Genomic DNA, 18,772 nt, shown 5'->3' with positions numbered 1-18,772 from the left:
GGCGAGGGGGCGGCGGCGGCTCGGGCGGCCGCGTTTGCTCGTCGTTCTTGCGCGTCTCCTTCCGCAGGCGCGGGGCGCCCCGCGCACGCACACGCACCCGCCTCACTCCGCCTGGCAGCCCCAGCGCCCTGCCAGGCGGACGGCGCTGCCCGAGCAGGCGCAGCAACAGCTGGGCCGCCCGCTCTGCTCCCGTGCTCTGCAGCACGCGTGTCCCCGGCTGGGCAGCGACCTAAGCAAAAATCAGCTAGTCTGAAGTACAGCCACYGCTGTTCTCAAAGCAGCACTGCCAGATACCTGTTTTCTGAAATCACCTGGGGACACGCGAGCCCAGCTCTTCTGCTAAGTCATCCGTAGTTGCATGTGCCAAAAAGCTATCACGAAACTACTAACCAACTGCCAACTAAGGCTTTAGCTGTAGTAGTTTTTAACAGTTCTGAGTGCTTCAAGAGGAACAGTGCTCTCTGTGCATTTATTCTATCAGTTACCGTGCTCTTTGTGCATTTATTCCATCAGTTGCCAGTTCCACCACCACTAGCTGCTTACCCTGCCTTCTGCATGCACTTAATGCAACACCACCAATTTAGCATTCCCAGAGAAGGTAGAGGCCCATTCCACATAACCACTTCTGCAAGTCATCGGTTTACTCGGACATAGCAAAAGGTGTTTTCAGGCCTTACCCAAAATCCTCTAAATCCTTTTTACAGTAATGACTTTTCCATCAGCCCTTCAGCTGCACAGGTTTAGAGAATAGCGTAACAAGCTGCACCAGGTCAGCAACAAATGCAGAATACAAAATACTGCTGTTTCTACAGTCTGTCCACTTCTACTGATGGACTGTTTCTTTGAAATCCGCAGCAGTGGCCATTTACACCAATTGCTCCATCCTTAGTGGAAGAACACTGCATGTATTGCCACATCACTTCCACCTGGCATTAGTAGAGCCAAAAATAATCCCCTCTTCTTGTAATTATTAGCCTTATTAAGCTGTTTAAATAGGGTAGAGCATGAGGATGATAAATCATCATTTTGGGATTGGTCCAGGTTGTGCCTTCTCAAATCAACTCTTCTCCATTAATTGTAAATTGAAACAATCATGGAGAAAAGCATGGCTCTTCTGAGGGCTTTTGTGTGCAGCCATGCACATTCCCACCTGCATTTACTACCCTACACTGTTATTTCCTATTAAAAACAGCATTAAAAACTTACTAGCATGTTTTGCCATGTATTTGCTCAGAACCAGCAACAGATCTGTGGTGGGCCAGGGGAGTTAACTTACGTCAAAACCAAACCCCCTACACCTCTGTAACAGGCTGTTCTCCTGGAGCCTTAAGGGATTTATGTACCCAGAACAACTCCGAGATTAGCATTCAGGCTTGGAATTTAGAAGTAATGCTTTTTTATAACAAAAAAAAGGAAAGCAGGGTAAAATATATATATATATAATATATATATATATATATATATAGTTATATAGTTATAYATATAAGAAAACATCATTGCTGTTTTTTAGGAAGGCAATCAACTCAGCCAGAGAAAGAGGCTTACCCAGATACCAGTGACAGTTCGGTCTAAGAGAAGACCCATCGGTAGTTACATCTCTTTCAGATGCTGAAGTTTGCTTCATTCGATGATGCTCTTGTAGCCATTTTTGTATTCCACACTGAGGAACAATATCCAAGGGATAGTGCTCCAAGTAAATCAGGTTCCTCCAGTAATCTACATGGCATTTTATCTGCATACCAGCTTCCAGGCTAGTAATCCCCTCCTAGTTACTGATGGGATTTTTTTTTTTTTTTTTGTATGCTTGCATATCAAATTACAGCAAATTTTATAACAACCATAGCAAATAGACACAGAAAGGAACTGCCAATGTTACTTGGGACTAAAAGTTGTCATTGTAACATTAGATTTCAATGTTCTTTTTTGAATTTGCTTTGGAATAAAAGCAACTTGCTATTTAAATATGTGGCCTAGACACTTCCAGACTAGGACTCGCTTAGGATCCTTTGAGCTCTTATGTAGTTGTCTGATACAACTGCTACTGGTCCCCAAAATGATTAGCTTAATACTGAGGTTTTAAAGTACTTACCATTAAATTAACATGGTGATCTAGGTAAACAGGTAAGCGTTGTTTCTAGTGTATTTAAGAGACCCTTTCCCATGAACAAAGGCAGTATATACAATGTTTCTCACTTTCCACTCACTGAATTAATGGCACAGTTTTCATTTCATTTCAGGGAATAAACTCCCTTCTTTTCCAAAGGGAACCCTGTACAGTCTTCTCTTTCCACCCCAATCTCTAAACTTACTCCTACTATCAGCATTTTAGGCTCAGCCATCTGTGACTATGAAGTCCCCACAATAGGGACGATCTCCTCCTGCTCGTGTCCCAGGCTTATGACAGCTGGCTTCTGTTATACCAAGATGGGATCCTCAGTGATACGAGTAAATTAGATTTCCAGAGTTACGCATAAGGTCAGCTATACTAAAACATTAAAAAACAAGCAAAATAGCTTCCTAAATATCTGCTGTAATTCTGAATACATTTAAGTGGACTACATAACATTTAACAATGTGCGCTTTTTGATTCTTTTTCGCCCTCCATCAGCTGAAGAATCAGAATAGTTAGACTAAAATTCATAATTAAAACTAAACATTGAGAGTCAAATAACTTACTACATAGTAAATGACTTATTCTTTAATTTTTTCTACTTGCTACTACATAAAAGGAAAAGATGAAAAACAAGTATTTTGATATCAAGTCAAAATAAAGCTTTTCAGTATTCTAAGATATGGCTTCCTCCCCCATCTGAAGACAGACACCAAAACCAACATACTTGTCAAAAAGATTTGATATCACAAAACTCATACCAAAGCAGGCTTCAGTGAAGCAATTTTATTCACTTATAACTGCATTTCTTGTAATAATAGAGAAACCAGAATCACCTCCAGTCCTCGAGAAGCTGCATAGGCTTTTGGATGTGGCAAACCTCTGAGCCTAATAAAGAAAAGACACGAAACACTTCTGTCTGTGCAACTAAACAAATACACACTTGCAATTCATCTTTCACCTGGACTGCATTCTCTCTCTTGGAGAAAAACCTCTGTTAACAAATTGCCTTGTCCCCAGCATGAGCTTTCTGAAACCAAGCCCAGCTTTCCCTGAAACTTCAACTTCCAGGGACCTTTGCTGTGACACTAGGCTTATAGCGAAGCCTTAAAGCTGGCCATACCTTTTCCTTTACACTGGTAGATGAAATAAAGCAGTGTTAGACAGCTTGGCTTTCCCTATATGGCTACCACCTGGCATGAGAAATAGAGGATTTTTAGCTTGGTGGGTAGCAGGAGTATTATTTGCTGAGGTCTGCTCACCTGCTAACCAGAGCCAAGCAGGATGTTGTTCAGCAAACAGTGCTGTATCAGCAGTTTCCTGGGCCAAAGCAGGAAAAGGCTGGTCTGCATTACAAGACACAATTAACACTGGCTTATTTCTGCTCTTCCTACCTAGCGCAGTGCTGCAGATTGCACTGGAGTGAGAGGGGCTGATCTGCAAGTCACTTGCCATTACAAGCACTGTTTACCCACTTCCTAGCAGTAATTTGGCTTTGCAATATTTGGCTAGAACCAGGCCTTTACTTTTTGCCTACATCCAAATTGGAATCAAAAGGATGAACACAACTCTTAAAAGATGTGATTATAAAGTAGGGCATAAGGCAGCTTTTGCAGCATTTGCCTCTATCCTAGTTTGTGAATTTTGGGATACTCTCTCATACTAAATTGCCCAATACCAAGGAAAGAGATACCAAGGAAAGAGAAGAAAAAGTGCATTTCTAAAGAAAAAACCTTGGANAAAAGAAAAAGTGCATTTCTAAAGAAAAAACCTTGGATAGCACTAGGGTTAAGAAAAGAAAGGTCAGCTGAAAGCCTGAAACAAGTAGGAGGCCAAAAACAAGTGTAAGGAAGAAAAGAATAGTTATTTCACATAATATACATGATATATTATAGTAAATAAGACCTTACAGCAGTAGTTCATTCTAGGAAGTGCTGTGCCTGACAGATCTTGGGGTTTCTGGGCTTCTGTTCCTAGGATGCCTCTTTGTTGCAACCTTTACATATGCCTCCATAAAGTCCATGTCAATTCCCAGGTGGATTGTTGAATACAACTTACAGGTGCTAATTGTAACATTTTCCATGAAAATTTCACCTCCTTCCCTTGCCAGTAAGGATGTTCAAGATAGTTACTTTTTGAGGCCAGTGGCAAGCAGAAGAGACAGAACTCAGGAATGCTGAATCTTGGCAACAGGAACCAAAAACCAGGATGTCCTTCTGAAAGGAAAAACCACTGAAAGCTGGATTGCAGAGTTTTCCATCCTTACATACAGAGCTTCAGTGAAAGACAGGTGCTCCGGAAGTGGGTGTTTGCTGTGCACTGGCAGGCACCCTCAAATTCAGCTTTTCTTACCTTGGGAAGGAGGTACTGCAGTGGTAGTTGTTTGCTGCTACCCGACTGAAATAGTGATTTTGAGGTTCAAATATTAAATAACTAACTACTTTGTTTTTCAGCATACCTGAAACACATACTGAAAAAATGCTTAATTTTGGTGATGGGAGAAAGCTTGACATAGAATGCCACTTTTAGACCTACTTTAGTCACATCTTTGTTAGGTTGCTGGAGAGTTCTGCCAAATGCAAAACATTGCAGCAATTAGCTAAAAATCAACCAAAAGTGCAAACAGTGAGAACATCGGTGTGAACACAGTGACCTCGACTGTTAACGAGCCTGTGCACTGCTTAGCCGCAGCGACGCCAAAGACATCCCCGCCTCAGCTCCACCACATTCTACAGCACAGTGAGCGCCTGTTAGAGAAACATACCTTTGTCATGTTACTTCAAAACAGAAAAAATAGTCAACATAAAGAACCCCTGCAGTTCTTAGGTGGGCAAAGCAGCAGGAGCTGAGGAAAGGGCAGCTTCTCAGTGGTGTGAGAAATATCCCAATAATTTTTCCGGAGACAGGATCTCTAATGAAGTAGATTTATTCACGATCACGATGGCAGGCATTCTGCAAGCAGAAGCGCGCAGAGGAAATACATCATAGCCTTATATCCTCGATATCCCGACACTAAGATCCTCCCGTTTCCTCATTGGCTGAGTATTTCAGGTTCACAACCCACCTGATGCTCGTTTCTATGCCCCATATGTACAACTTTGTTTGACCAACTCCTTAATTTTTTTTTTTTTTGAATTACCTTATTTTGCATTCTTGCTGACTGTCATCTTGCTCAAACGTATCCATTACAGAACCATCTGCTTTAGCATTTTAATCTTATGCCACCATTTCAGTTAAGCAACTTTGCCTTTGTAGCCTTTTGAATAGTGGAATTTTCCAGTACCGATTTCCCCCTTCTTTACACTTACGTTTGTTTTCTTATTTCAAATGTGTATAGCTGCTTCAACTTGAGCAATTCTGGTGGAAATTTCCAGTGCAAAAACACAACTTGTACTTCTCACAAATCCCCCCTTTTTTCTTACTTTTATTGTTGTTTTTGCATTTCCATATTCCATAATTCTCACTAGACAACTTCAAACTCAAGGGCTGGATCCTGTGTCAGTAATAGTATTTTCTCCTCTTGCCCAGTGGTGACTGTGACCGCATTCATAGACTGTAATGTATCCTGTACTGTTTTCTGTAGAAATTTGACTATACAGGGTATTAAACAAGGAAGTGTCATCAACACAATAATTCCACATAGGAAATAAAATAGTAATTGTTTCACCCACTTAGGTCCTGGAACCCAAGACCATAAATCAAACTCAAGATTCCCTCCTTTCCCAGTCTGCGCTGGAACATCTGCAAGTTTTCGGATTCTAGTAGTGATTTCCTTCACCACCTGTCCGTTATTATCAATCTTAAGACAACAGTTAGAGTTGTTCAATTTCCCACACACTCCCCCTTCTTCAGCTAACAGATAGTCAAGAACCATGCGCTGCTGTAATATTGCAGTTCGCATTTGAGTAGCCTGGTCAGCCAATAGGTCAAGGGCTTTTGCCGTTTGATTAGTAACGATTTCCAAGACAGCCTGTAATCGAATAATCCGATTTAAATTATAAATGGGTTCTCTAGCCCCACTTATAGGTCCATTAGGATTCCAGGTAGCTGGCCCGTAATGTTGTATAATCCGCTCTGGGGGCCATTCATTTTCGCCCCAGGTCTGACCACCCCCAGCTGTTATGGATCGATCAAGGGACCGTTTTGATCTTCTCAGGTTATCGTAGAGCCTCACCCCCAACTCCCCACCTATCGGTCCAGGGAGTAAGAAGAACAATGGACGGATTATCCCAACATAACAAATACCTGACCAATTTGCTGGTAATATTTTATATGCATACTGACCACACACCCAGTAATGGCCCTTTAAGGCTCGAGTACCATGTTCAAACAGGCCTGTGGAAGTCCAAGGGGTTTGGAAGTAAGTAGTATTACTTGTTCCCAGAGGATGATAGGGTTCCCAGCTCTCATGTCCACCGGGGCTACAAAACCAGGAGCCGAAATCTTTCCTCCAGTTACACCGAGCGCTAGCATTATAAATCAAATTGTAATCATCAAAGAGATCTCGTCTGTACCTGGTGTGAAGGCTCCAACACAACGTTTGCCCGTTTGGCAGAAGGGTGAGAGTTCCAGAACATTTACTGTCGTCACCTTCGGTGGGAAGGATTCCCCAGGTTATCGTTACTCCCTCATAAGGTGTATCAGTATTATTATAATAAATAATTTCCGATTGATTGACAGGGGACCAAAAGCCAAAAAAGTGTTTTCGGTGTCCGGTTTCATTTATCCAAGCCCATCCTAGTTGACGAGGTACAAAAGATTCATTAGTGGAGTTTCCACAAGCTATAGGCTTATTCTTGGGTTGTGAGCAATTAAGTGGCATACAACTATCGGTAAGGCAGTGGTTTCCATACGTATAAGTCCAATTGCATTTACTGACTCCCACAGGGACACCATCTTTCTGAGTTCGATTCAGACAATATTGGCCCTGAGCTGGATATCGTACTGGCCACGGTGGTGAGGCGTCTTCCTCCCAGTAAGTATCATTTTCAATTTCACTGTAATTGCTCACCAGCCATTCAGGAGAAATAGGGACAGAGGTCCATGGCCAGCTTTCTAGGCCAAATGGCCCTCCACATACCCAGCAATTGGTAAGGTTAAATATATGGGCCACGGAATAACCTAAAGTCACAAATTCGTTTTCCCATTTTCGATTATCTCTTAGAGAGTCAAAACCTCCCTCAGAAGCAAGGGCGTAGGGAATGGTTATCCAGAAAAATATTGGTCGCATTATAAACAGCTCACACTAAATTTAAAATTTCGGTTTCCAAATCCCTATCAGTAAGCACTAATTCCATATAATCTAACCCGCTCTGTCAATCACATATAATATTCATTGATTTTCCTAAGGAGAAATTAAAGATTAGTTTACAATTATAGTTTTACACCTTCCTTATGATTTTCATCTTAACAGATCCCCTGTGGAAACAGTCTCCCAGGTCTCAGGGTCGACAGATGCTTTTACTCAAGTGTAATGAGTCCAGCCCTTCTCAGCTGTTCATACTGCCCTCTTGGTAGTCAGGAGCACTTGAAACGGTCCCTCCCACTCAGGTTGTAGCTTTGACTCTTTCCACGTCTGTATCAGGACCCAATCCCCAGCTCGGAATGGATGGATCGGAAATTCTAATGGTGGGGTCTGTGCCAGTAATCCCCGAGCCCTAAGAGAGGATAAGGAATAAGACAACCCAAGTATACAGCTTTTAAGGAAAGCATCTTTAGTTTCAAAAATCAGCATTTCTTTCCCTTTACCCAAATACGGTAATCCAAATAACATCTCATAGGGTGAAATCCCTATATCCTTCCTTGCTGCAGTTCTGATTCTTAAGAGTGCTAATGGTAGACACTTTGTCCAAGGGAGTCAGGTTTCCAGAATCAGCTTAGTCAGATGCTTTTTCATTGTTTGATTCATCCTTTCCACCTTCCCAGAAGAAGGGAGAAGCCAGAGGGTGTGAAATTCCCATTCAACTCCCAGAGCCTGCATTAATCTTTGCAGTATTTGTGACTTGAAATGACTGCCCTGATCAGAGTCAGCATTTTCAACAATCCCATACCTGGGAATTATTTGTTCTAGAGTTATTTTAGCTACTACATTCGCAGTAGCAGACGCCAGAGGGAAGGCTTCCACCCATCCTGTCAAGTAATCAACTAGAACCAGTAGGTATCTGAGCCTACCTACTCTAAGAAGTTCCATAAAGTCTGCCTGTACACTCTGAAAAGGTCGAATTCCTGGTTCTCACCCCCGCCCTTGGGTTGGCTACGGAGGATTTTCCTATTTATCCTCTGGCATACTGCACAACTCCTGCACACTTGCTTAGCTAAAGTGTATATTCCTGCACATACGTACTTTCGTAGCACAGCATCACATATTGTTTGAACTCCCCAACGGCTCCCCTGATGTAAACCTGTTAAGAATTCTCTCATTATTGCCTTATTTATCATTTCCTTCCCATCAGGATGTATTCATTTTCCTTCAGACTCTATAGCTCCTAATTTCCTGAAGGTCTCTTTCTCTCTTTCACTGAATATCTGCTTCTTTGGTGGGGAGAGTATCTCACATATAAGGTAATTCATAACAACTGCTGACTGCAGTGCAGCTTCACAAGCTTTTTTGTCCACCATTCGATTTTCTCGGGCTGTAACTGAGTTTCCTTTTTGATGTCCTTTAACATGGACTACAGCAATCTCAGGGGGTAGCAATAAGCTATCCAGAACTTGCCCCACAAGTTCCTCATGGACCAGCTCTTTCCCCTTACTGTGGAACAACCCACGTTCTTCCCAAGTCTTTCCAAATGTGTGAGCCACCCTATACGCATATCTCCAATCGGTGTAAATAGTCTGTCCCCTCAAGGAGGTGAAGTGCCTGATTCAGGGCATACAACTCACGTATCTGGGCCGACTAACGAATAACTGGCCAGCCCATCTCCTTCACTTCCTCATTTGATCCATCAATTATAGCATACCCATTACACCTTTTTCCCTGTACCATTCTGGAGGACCCATCAACAAACAAAATTTCTCCTTTGAGAGAGGAATGTCCAGTAAATCACATCTCACTTTAGTTTGGTATTCGATTAGGTCCAAGCAGTTGTGTTCAAGGCCCTCACAATCATGTTCTGTATCTTCCTTGCTTTTAGTCCCCCTCCATAGGAAAGCAGCTGGATTCAGGCCTGACTCAGTGGTCAGTACTAGATCATCCTTTTCAATCAGTATTGCCTCATACTTCAAAATCCTAGAGTCTATTGACCACCATCCAGCTTTCTGAATCAGGATAGTCTTAACTTGATGCGGAGTAGTAACTATCAAATGACCCCCAAAGGTTAACTTCCTGCTCTCCTCTACCAAGAGAGCATTAGCTGCTGCCACTTGAACGCACTCTGGCCATCCCCTGGAAACCGGATCCAACAGCTTAGACAAGTAAACCACTGACTGTCATTTATCCCCCGCATTCCTGGGTCAAAGCCTCCAATGCCACTCCTTTATCTATGGTGGCAAAGAGATAGAAAGGTTTATTCAATGCAGGGAGGGCTAAGAATAGTGCTGTAATTAAACTATGTTTCAATATCTCTACCAACTCTTTTTCTTCCTCTGTCCACTCAAGTATATTGGGCTCCCCTTCCAACAATTTAAGATATAGTCCCTTAGTTTTCTGAGCATATGCCTCTATCTACAATTGACAATAACCTGTTAATCCCCAAAATTTCCTTAATTCCTTCTTAGTTTTGGGTAAAGGTAATTCTACAATCCCTTGAATTCTTTCCAGATTTATCCTGCATCTTCCTTCAGAGACCAAGTGGCCTAAATATTTAACCTCTTTCTCCACATACTGTAATTTGCTCTTTGAGACTCTCAAGCCCTGTTTCCCAAGAAAGTTTAATAACTCATTAGTAATCTCCCTTACTGCTACTTTCTCTTGCTCTGATATTAAAAGATCATCAACATATTGTAGCACCAGCACTCCTTTGGGTGGCTGCAATTGCTCCAAAATTCTCTCGAGGGCCTGCCCGAACAGATTTGGTGATTCAGTAAACCCCTGAGGCAAAACTGTCCACCGATATTGCTGCTTTCGCCCTGTCTCACAAAACTGAGGTTCCTTTGATTAGCCCTCTAGGCCATACAAGTACACAATGCCTAACCATGGTCTGCCTATCTTTACCCTTAGTTTTAGGGATTACTTTTTCTGCAGTTTCTTAGCATCYTTCCTAAGGGGGTATCTTTAGGCACTATCTCAGGGATTTTCTCCCCACTTTGCTGTTTTCTTGGAGCCCTTATTCCCCATCTTTCGATCCTTTCCATGGTGCTGCTGCAAACTTTACCTCCCACAGGCGTACCACACGCTTGGTTTTGGAGCAAAGACTGTGGGGCCGTAGAGGCCGACACTCCACTGCGTGCGGGGTACCGGACAGCTGCTGCAAGCTCCCTAACCTCCTGAGACTCTCTTTCACCCTTCGCTATCACCCGCTCCGGCCGTGCCCCTCGCGGGACAACGGAACCGCGGATCAGGATTCCGCACCCGCTTCGCACTAGAAGCGCGTCTCAGTCACACCGCACACAGGAGACTCTCCCGACCCCCGATGTAATACTTGAGTCCTCTTACCTTGGCCCGTGCACGAAGTTACCGGGGCAGTATTTAAGTAACCGTGCCTACGATTCCCCCTAACACTTCACAGAGCCCGTCCTTAACATGACGGCCCCGGCTCCCTGCCAGCCATCCCGGGGAGACATTCCACCACCTCCGGCAGGACCGCGGAAAGCAGCCGGGTGCACCTCGCCCGCCCTCCTCGCAGTGGTACTCGGCCGCAGAGGCACCGGGCGCCTCCACCAGCTGAGGGCAGCCACTGCTCGCCCCGCAGCGCGGTTGATTCCGCCGGGAGCTGCGCGCCGCGCGAACCGGCGCCCGTTGGGCCGTTAACGGTTGGCGCGCGCACAGCCCACCTCCGCTCCACCCCGCGCCCTCGGCGGGAAGCCGGCGCCCTCGCCTACGTCACCGCGGAAGGCCGTCAGGGATTGGCGGAGGGCGCCCGAAGGGGGCTCCGGCCCGCGGACGCAGGGGTAGGACAATCCGGTCGGCGCGGCGACGGCGCATGCGCGCTCGTTCTCCTGCCCCCCCCCCCGCCTCCCTCCGCGCACGCAGGCGCGCACGCACGCACGCACAGGCACGCGCGCACGGGAGCCCCCGCCGCCCCTCCCCCGCCCGGCCGTGACATCGCTGCCGCCGCGCCCCGGTCGCCCCGTCCTCCCCCCGCTGCGGGACCCGCCAGGGGACACGCTCGCCGCGCCCGACGCCGATCACATCGCGGGGGGGACGCGCCCCCGCCCCAAGCACTGAGACTTTTTCCCTAGGTGAGTGACGGGCGAGCGGGGGTGGAGGGGTAGGCCCCGCGGCCGTTGGGAGATGGCCGTTTAACGGTCGCGGCGCGCGCCGGGCGGCGGCGCCGCGGGGCCCGGCTTCGCCCTGCCGGGCCCGCCCGCCCCGTCTCGCTTCGCCTCGGCGCGGCCCCGGCCCCGGCCCCGCGCCTGACCGGCGGCTCCTGGGCCACCGTGTGGCGCGGTGCGGCGCGGGGGCGGCGGAGCCAGCCGTGGGCGCGGGGGGCGGCTTTTGTTCGCCGTCACCTTGGCGGTGCGGCGCCTTCCGGCGCTCCCCCTTCCGCCTCTCCCCGGGCGCTGGCAGGAGGCAGGGGAAGAAGAGCCCCCCCGTCGCCCGCTGCTCCCGGGCGTGACGCCCCGAGCCCCGCGCTGCGTTGCCTCGTGCTTGCTGCAGTGTTGATCCCTTTCATCCTTGCCCGCAGGTTGACTCATGTGCTGCCTTCCGCGAGCCCCGAGGGGTATCTGCACTTTGGCGTGTCCAGGATGCTGCTTCCTCAGCCTCATCTGGGCTGCAGAAGCAACCTTAGTTTTCCATCTTCAGCTTACTGAGCTGCACGTCTCCTTCTAGGATTTGTTCTGGGATGGCATCACTGCCTCTAAAACCTTTTCCAGCCTAGGTCTTGGTATCTCTATGGTCCCTGCCATTCTCTGCCCCACCTTGCTCCAATCACAACCTGAGCTTCGTTGTTCTCACTCATAACATGGCTGAAGTTGCAAGCAGCTTTTATTCTGCTGATCAAGATAGCCTGAGGAGCCCTTTTGTGAGCTTCTCTTATTTCACATTTGAGCTGAACATGCTGTTCTCTGGCATTTGCTCCCCTTAATCTTGGACGGGTAAAGTAAAGGTCATTGCAGTTCCAGAGTGGGTACATAGGAACATCTTCTAGCATGAATGTTTTAACTTCCCTGGTTAGTTGAGTAACATTCAGGATATTGAGCTCTGTGCCAACCACTGCTACATGAAAGAAATAAAGCTCTATGGGATGAGATAAGATGAGATTATTGCTCCCTCTAAAGCTAGACAGATTGACTGCAACCTGCAGGGGTTTTGATCGTAGCCTTCCAAGTGAGTTTGGCATTTCTTGAGCCCTCAATATATACTAGGCATTTCAAGTTCCATGTAAAAGTGTTCTACTTTATTACAACAGGAAATATAAAAGATACTAAAGCTAGTTTTCATATCTTGAGAAACAAGATAAATCACTCTCTTCTTAGCTCAGTGCTTGTGCAAGTAGACTACTTCTTAAGCTTAATAAAGCACTCACTAGTGCCTGAAGTCTCTCTTTTTTTTTTCTTTTTTCTTTTTTTTTTCCTTCTGTTATTGTCAGTTTTAATTAGGGAGCACTAGCGACTAACTTACCAGAAATGGTTCCTCTGCAGTGTAGGCCACACTGTCCTACTCAGTGGTGTGTAGCAGACTTAAAATGAAGTAATATCAAGCAAGMACTGCTCTGTATATGCAAGTCCCTAGAAGTAGCATAGTTGTGTTACCATTGCTTGGTTAGTAGGTAAAGGGTTTGTCAACTTCCATTCTTAGCCAGGAAGGTATTGTTACTGACAAACTGGTATTGCTTTTGCTTCTGGAGTTAATTTGTGATTAGTAAGGCATCTCTGTTCATTGTGAATGTAAGTATGCCTGCAGGGCCATATCTGCCTCAGAAAAGCTTTTTCATTCTTTAGGAAACATCCTTCTACTGAACTGGTTCTGGATCTGTTAGTTTGGGTTTAAGAGGTGCAATCCCTGTTTCCTAAGAGTTCTTGTATTGTTCTGATTGGCAGATGTGGGCTCATTTATAGAATTATGATCTGTATCGTATGAATATTTTTCATAAGTAAATTAAAATTTCTTCCATGATTAGCTACCTTACTGGAGAGAGAAAACAGAAAGAGCTGACCTTTCAATCTACTGATCCACTGGTGTCCTTATAGATAAAATATTTGTCTGTATGGAGTTGAGATTTCAAATTATGTACCAGAAGGTATACCAATACCAGAAGGAAGACACTAAACCTGGCTTTGGCTGGTAACAACCAGGGAGAGACACAATAGCTTCTATAGATTGTGCTGCCATTAAGAACAGTTGCCGTTGTTATTCAGGTAGATGTTAGCTGCTTTAGTTGATGCAGCTTAACTGCCCAGAAGATGGTCCCCTGTAGTAGTCATGTGCCTACAGTATATGGTGCCATTCAGCTTTTCTCAAAAACAACAAAAATACAACAGCTTGATTTGAAAGAACTGTATGTTGTTTCCTGGGGCCCAGCCAATTCAGATTTTACTGGATTAGGTAAAGTAGTTCCTAAAGTAAAGGGATTCTCTTAGATTATAATGGCTTGCTAGCATTTACTGCTGATGGAGGATGATCTGAGCACTTACCTTGCATAGCGTGAAAGAGAGGAGATGGGTTCAGTCGGTTGGCTGGGTTGGTTGGGACTTGCAATTGCTTGCTTGCTTGCTTGCTTGTTTGTTTTTCCCCTCATTTTAGTCAATGCTCATTTTACATTACTGTGGAAGGTAAGCCAGCCTTTGCAGGGCTGTATTAGTTACAGGTGCTCTAGCTTGTGCCAGTTGGACTGTCAGTTGCAGCATATTTTTTAGCTTTATTTGACATGTGGATGATCACAGAATTTGTTGCAGTATTGTGATCTCAAAGTCACAGTTAAGGATAACAGTAGCAAGCACACCCTCGAAGCCATTATTTTCCTATCTGGAGTCAGTGGGAAATGCAGTTCAAAAGTATTGTTGGTTCTTGACCTTCTGCAAACCGCAGGCTTAGCTTTGATAATCTGCATTTAGGAAATCTGTCCAAGTTTGAAAAAACTGCTCTCTCCTTCCTCTGTTTTTTTCCCTAGGTTCCTGTGATATGCAAATCAACACAATGTCTCTTCAGTGCTTTGCTTTGTGTGCTTACTATATGAGGAGCATCCTTCTGATCTTCAAGAGTGCTTTGTCAAATTTTATTTTCAGATAGAGTGATATTTTCAAATCTGGTGTTTGACTTGGATGCAAGTTGTAAATTTGTGGATTTGAGAATGAGCACACTCTAACAGTCTTAGGAGAAACAAGACCTTAATGCCCCTGTGGCTTTAGTCATGGAAGAATCATTGTAGTCTTTGAAATCAAAGGATAAAACTTGCATGTCAATAATAGAAAATATTTTATCTGCATAATAGTTTCTTAATAAAACAAATTCTGAAGTCCACCTCTCCCTTCCAGACCTTTAAAGTTTGTGCAGTGACAGAGGTTAACTTTCAGTTCAGATTTCACTTTCTTGAGCCCCTTTCAGAATACAGTTGGATATTTTAAAGCTATTTTTTGAACTAGGACTAGTGAGATATTCAGGCAGTTGAGCTGTATCTTGAAACACCGTAGAAGTAGCTTTTAAGTAATTGGTTGTGCCAAAGTTGGTTACCTGGATACCTAAATTTGAACATGTAGCTCCGTTGACATCTTGGGCAACTTGCTCCTAAAAGCCTTGTCACAGATGACTTGTCACACTTTTGTTTCTACAGATTCAAGGAAATAATAAGAAAGCCTAGGTATGTTTTGGAAAGCAGACTTCTCTAACATTGGAGCTGCTTATCAAGCAATATACATACCAATGAGCATTTTGACTAGTCGACACTTAGCATTTAGTGGCCTTCAATACTTCTTATCAGATAAGGTTCCTCTGCCTTCCTGTTTCCATGGAGAGTGGATGTTAGTGGCTTGYTTCTTTGAAGAGGTGACAAACACTGTTTAATAAATGACAATTTTATTTATAAAGATGAGTACAGGTTGAACAAGTTCGCACAATTAATTCAGTGTGGACTTGAGAAATTGTTGTTGCTGTTGATTCCAAAGTGCTCCAGTACAATTGTCCTAACATCAGCTCTGTCTGGTCCTTCTAGCTCTTAAAAGTTTCCTTTACTTGCAAGCGCTGACTTCTTCCTTTATTTGTCATGGCTGGCATTTGTTTCTYCCAGCCATTGAAAGATCCTGTTTGCAGAGCTGAACAAGTCTGTAGGAATCCAGCAGAGTATAGTTTTGTTGTTGTTGCTAAGTTAATTTACTGTTACTACTATTTCAGTACAACCCTGCTGTTGCACTTGGTGTTGCTCTTTGGAAGAAGATACGCTTTCTGTTTTTGTTCATTTGCTTATCTTCTCCTGGGGAAAAAAAAAGTCTCTTTTCTGCAGTAACTGTTCCTTTGTTTTGGTGTTCTTGAAAGGAGTGAGCAGGGAAATAAGTTTTTCAAGATACAGATTTGGTTGTTTGAGGTAAAGGTGACAGTCTTATCCAGACCTGCCTGTAGGCATAGGTTACTGTGAAATTGTTATGAATTTGAGTAATGTGAATTGAAGTTGCAGAGAGTATCACATGTTCCTTTAGTCCCTCGGGTGGCCACATATTTGTCCCTTAGCTGAACTTTGTCTGGAGAAGACACAGTTTCCACGTTTCTTTGGGTCTTCAAGCTTGTTAGTCTAATATGAAATATGCTGAATGGCTACCATTTTCCTTGGGAGTGCGATGCAAATGCTTCCTTCCTGGAAGCACATGAATTAGAAGCAGGAATAGGGTGGAATTGTACAGACTAATTGTTATGTCGACTTGATGTAGGCAAAATTACCTGTGCAACAAGGAACAATTGCATGTGGGTTCATGTTGCTTCATCTGTATGGTTTATGGCTTTTATTGGTGTGTATGATTGGGGAGAGGAGTGATTTTTAACATAGCAGGTGCATTGTAAAGAAACTAGTAGATACATTTTCTTACATTCTAGTGTTTACCGTGCCAAATTCAGTGGTTCGGTGTGCTTTAGTGCCTTGAGCRATAAGGTCTCATTAAGACACTTTCCCAGTGGCTCAGGTTGATCTGATAATGTGGCTCATTTTATTCAAGTGAGAAGAGTGTTCAGGTTCTTCTTTCTTAGCTGTCATTCCTTGATTCTTGAGCATGCGGCTATGAAAACTTGAAAAATATCTTTAAAGGAGTATTTATATCTATGGGGCTGGCTTTAGTGTCTGACAAATCATGGAGATATGATTCCTCTTAAGTTTGGTCTGTTCAAACTGTTGATGAGATGCCATGGATTTTAGCTTTAATTTCAGTTGTGTGTTCACTTCCAAAACCCTCAGGCCTGCCAGGACTTGGGTCTTTGGCTTTAAGGAGGTAATACACTAACTGGGGCATAAGGAATTTTTTTAAAATCTTTTTAAAACTTGATTTCGCAGCATCCCTGTTTCATCCATGAAARGAGTACCTGCATTTTTGCTTTATTGCCTTTTGATGATTTGGAGACCTGAACAGCTCATTAAGCCTCTGCTACTTTTATAGAGATCTCTTAAGAGATGATAAGGCAGGAAATAAAACTGAGACAGCTGAAGAACTGTACTGAGGCATCCTGTAAATACTATGATTCTGTGATATAAATCAATAGKGCTGTCTCTTGAAATATGGACAGAGGTGGGGCTATACTTACCTATTTCAGCATGTAAACCAACTTCTGTTTAAAGTCATGAGGGAAGAAATTTGTTGTGTGTGATTATCCTATGGTTGCTTTTCTCAGATTTTCTGAAAGGTTTCAGAGGCCTTAGCTGAAATAACACAGCTTCCATTGAAGAATAGATCTAACATGATGCAAATCTGATGTAGTGTAATGACTTGTCACCAATTAATTATGTTTTGTACCCAAAGGCATTTCCAGTATTCTTTGTGGTATGCCAGCAATTTGTTAACATACGTACTTTGCTTAATGCTGTATTCATAAGAAAGTGTGCTGGTTATGATCTGCTTTTTAATAAGTTCCGTAAAAAAGTCATTTGTTAAGAAGCTCTGTCCTTCTGTATTTGCACAAGTGCTTATAGTGATTATTGTATCATCAATTTTGTGTTCATCACCTGCTGGGGGGGGGGCAAAAGTGAATAATCTGTAGAAACTGAGGTCTTTGTTCTTCAAGGTTGCTATCTAAGTAAAATTCTCATATGTGTGCCTTTGCTGTGGTATGAGTCATGTTAGGAAGCTCCCCAAATCACTTTTTTTTTTTTCCGGAAGTTCCAGCTTTGAATGTGCGCAGGATCTCTTTGATATCTCATAGTACTCTTGGCAATTGTTTTTTAGGTCTGATCATCAAAATGASTTCCAACTCAAGTTGCAACCCAACTCTCAGCTCATATTGTATATCAGAGAGTCTTGGAAGGTTATAATCAAAAATTTTGATAAGCCTAAAAATTCTGTTTTCTTATCTCCAAGTTCAAAACTTGTATTTTGGACTTGTTCTGTTTGCCTGCTACCTTGCCTACAAGTTTGTTTTTGACACTGTTGCTTAAAGCATGATTCCTGGCTAGCTGTAATGGGGAACAGTCCATGATATTGGCCTGTGGCTTGGATTGTTCAGTTGAGATTATTTTAATGCCCATTACGTATAAATTACCTGGGCAAAACACTTGATTTTTGTCTTTGCCATTTCTTTTTGATGAAGGATCTGACGTGTTGATGATGCTGTTCCTTTGTACCTTTTAATATGCTTACAGGCTCCGGCTATGCTGAGCTTAATCTCAAGTTTTGTTTTATGTGCTCTTCCTTCTGGCTGTCTGTAATTGGGAGCCGTCCTTGGTATTGCCCTGTAGCATGGATTGCTGGGTTGAGGTTATTTTGATAAGAAAACAAAGCTTATTTTAAGGTTATCTGTAAGTTTGAAACGTCTGTTTTTGACTTGATCTCCTTTGCCTGCTGCCTTGCCTCGAGGTTTATTTTTTGAAACTGGAAAGTAGAAAAAGTGTTAYGTAGACAACTGGAGGCAATCTCACRATCGCAGACCCTGGTATTTATGGGTGACATCAACTATTCTGACATTGACTGAAAAGACGTCATGTGGCAAACCTGAGAAAACATCAGAAAGATTTCCAGAATGCTGAAGATGATTTCCTGGCACAGATGATCTACAACCCAAATAGGGAAGGTGTGAGCAGAGAATAAGAAAGAACTGATCAGGAGGGAGTGATGGACAGTGTCAGCCTTGGCAGCAGCAAATATGAGATAATGTAGTTTAAGGGACAAGGAACAGAGAATTCCTGACTGAGCTCAAATAGAAAAGGGAAGTATACAGCAGTACAGGATGGGTTGCTTGGGAGGGACACAGAGATGTGGTCTGAGCATTGACAAATGATATTGGGAAAGCCAAAGTTCAGCTGKAGTTGCAATGAAGAGAAACGTGAAGGGCAGCAAAGCTGGTTTCTATTACTACATTTGCAGCAAAGGAAAGAAGAGGAGAGTATGTCAGTGGGACAGGGAACATAGTGACGAAGGACATAGGGAGCAAGC

At 43.8% G+C, this 18,772-nt stretch overlaps 2 protein-coding genes across 3 annotated transcripts in view; one reads left to right on the top strand and one right to left on the bottom strand.

Annotated features, from left to right (window-relative positions):
- Positions 1 to 5,022: 5,022 nt before the first annotated feature.
- On the bottom strand, positions 5,023 to 11,049 carry LOC146596300 (endogenous retrovirus group V member 1 Env polyprotein-like). The gene is made up of 2 exons (XM_085304090.1): positions 10,704 to 11,049; positions 5,023 to 7,767 (listed from the first exon to the last, which is right to left on the bottom strand). Exon 2 carries the CDS (start codon positions 7,338 to 7,340, stop codon positions 5,574 to 5,576), a length of 1,767 nt encoding a protein of 588 aa, XP_085160216.1. The 5' UTR covers positions 7,341 to 7,767; positions 10,704 to 11,049; the 3' UTR covers positions 5,023 to 5,573.
- Positions 11,050 to 11,270: 221 nt separating this feature from the next.
- G3BP2 (G3BP stress granule assembly factor 2) overlaps positions 11,271 to 18,772 on the top strand; it is a 29,637-nt gene continuing 22,135 nt past the window's right edge. For both annotated transcript variants that reach the window (XM_085304089.1, XM_085304088.1), the window contains exon 1: positions 11,271 to 11,449. The gene's annotated coding sequence lies outside the window, so the exon portion shown is untranslated. The remainder of the gene's footprint in view (positions 11,450 to 18,772) is intronic.

Source organism: Rhea americana, unplaced genomic scaffold, assembly GCF_003343005.1.
Source record: "Rhea americana isolate MKP2758 unplaced genomic scaffold, rheAme1 scaffold_203, whole genome shotgun sequence".
In the NCBI taxonomy this organism is placed as follows: domain Eukaryota; kingdom Metazoa; phylum Chordata; class Aves; order Rheiformes; family Rheidae; genus Rhea; species Rhea americana.
The sequence above is the reverse complement of the archived record's forward strand: the minus strand, read 5'-3'. Positions and strand labels throughout refer to the sequence as shown.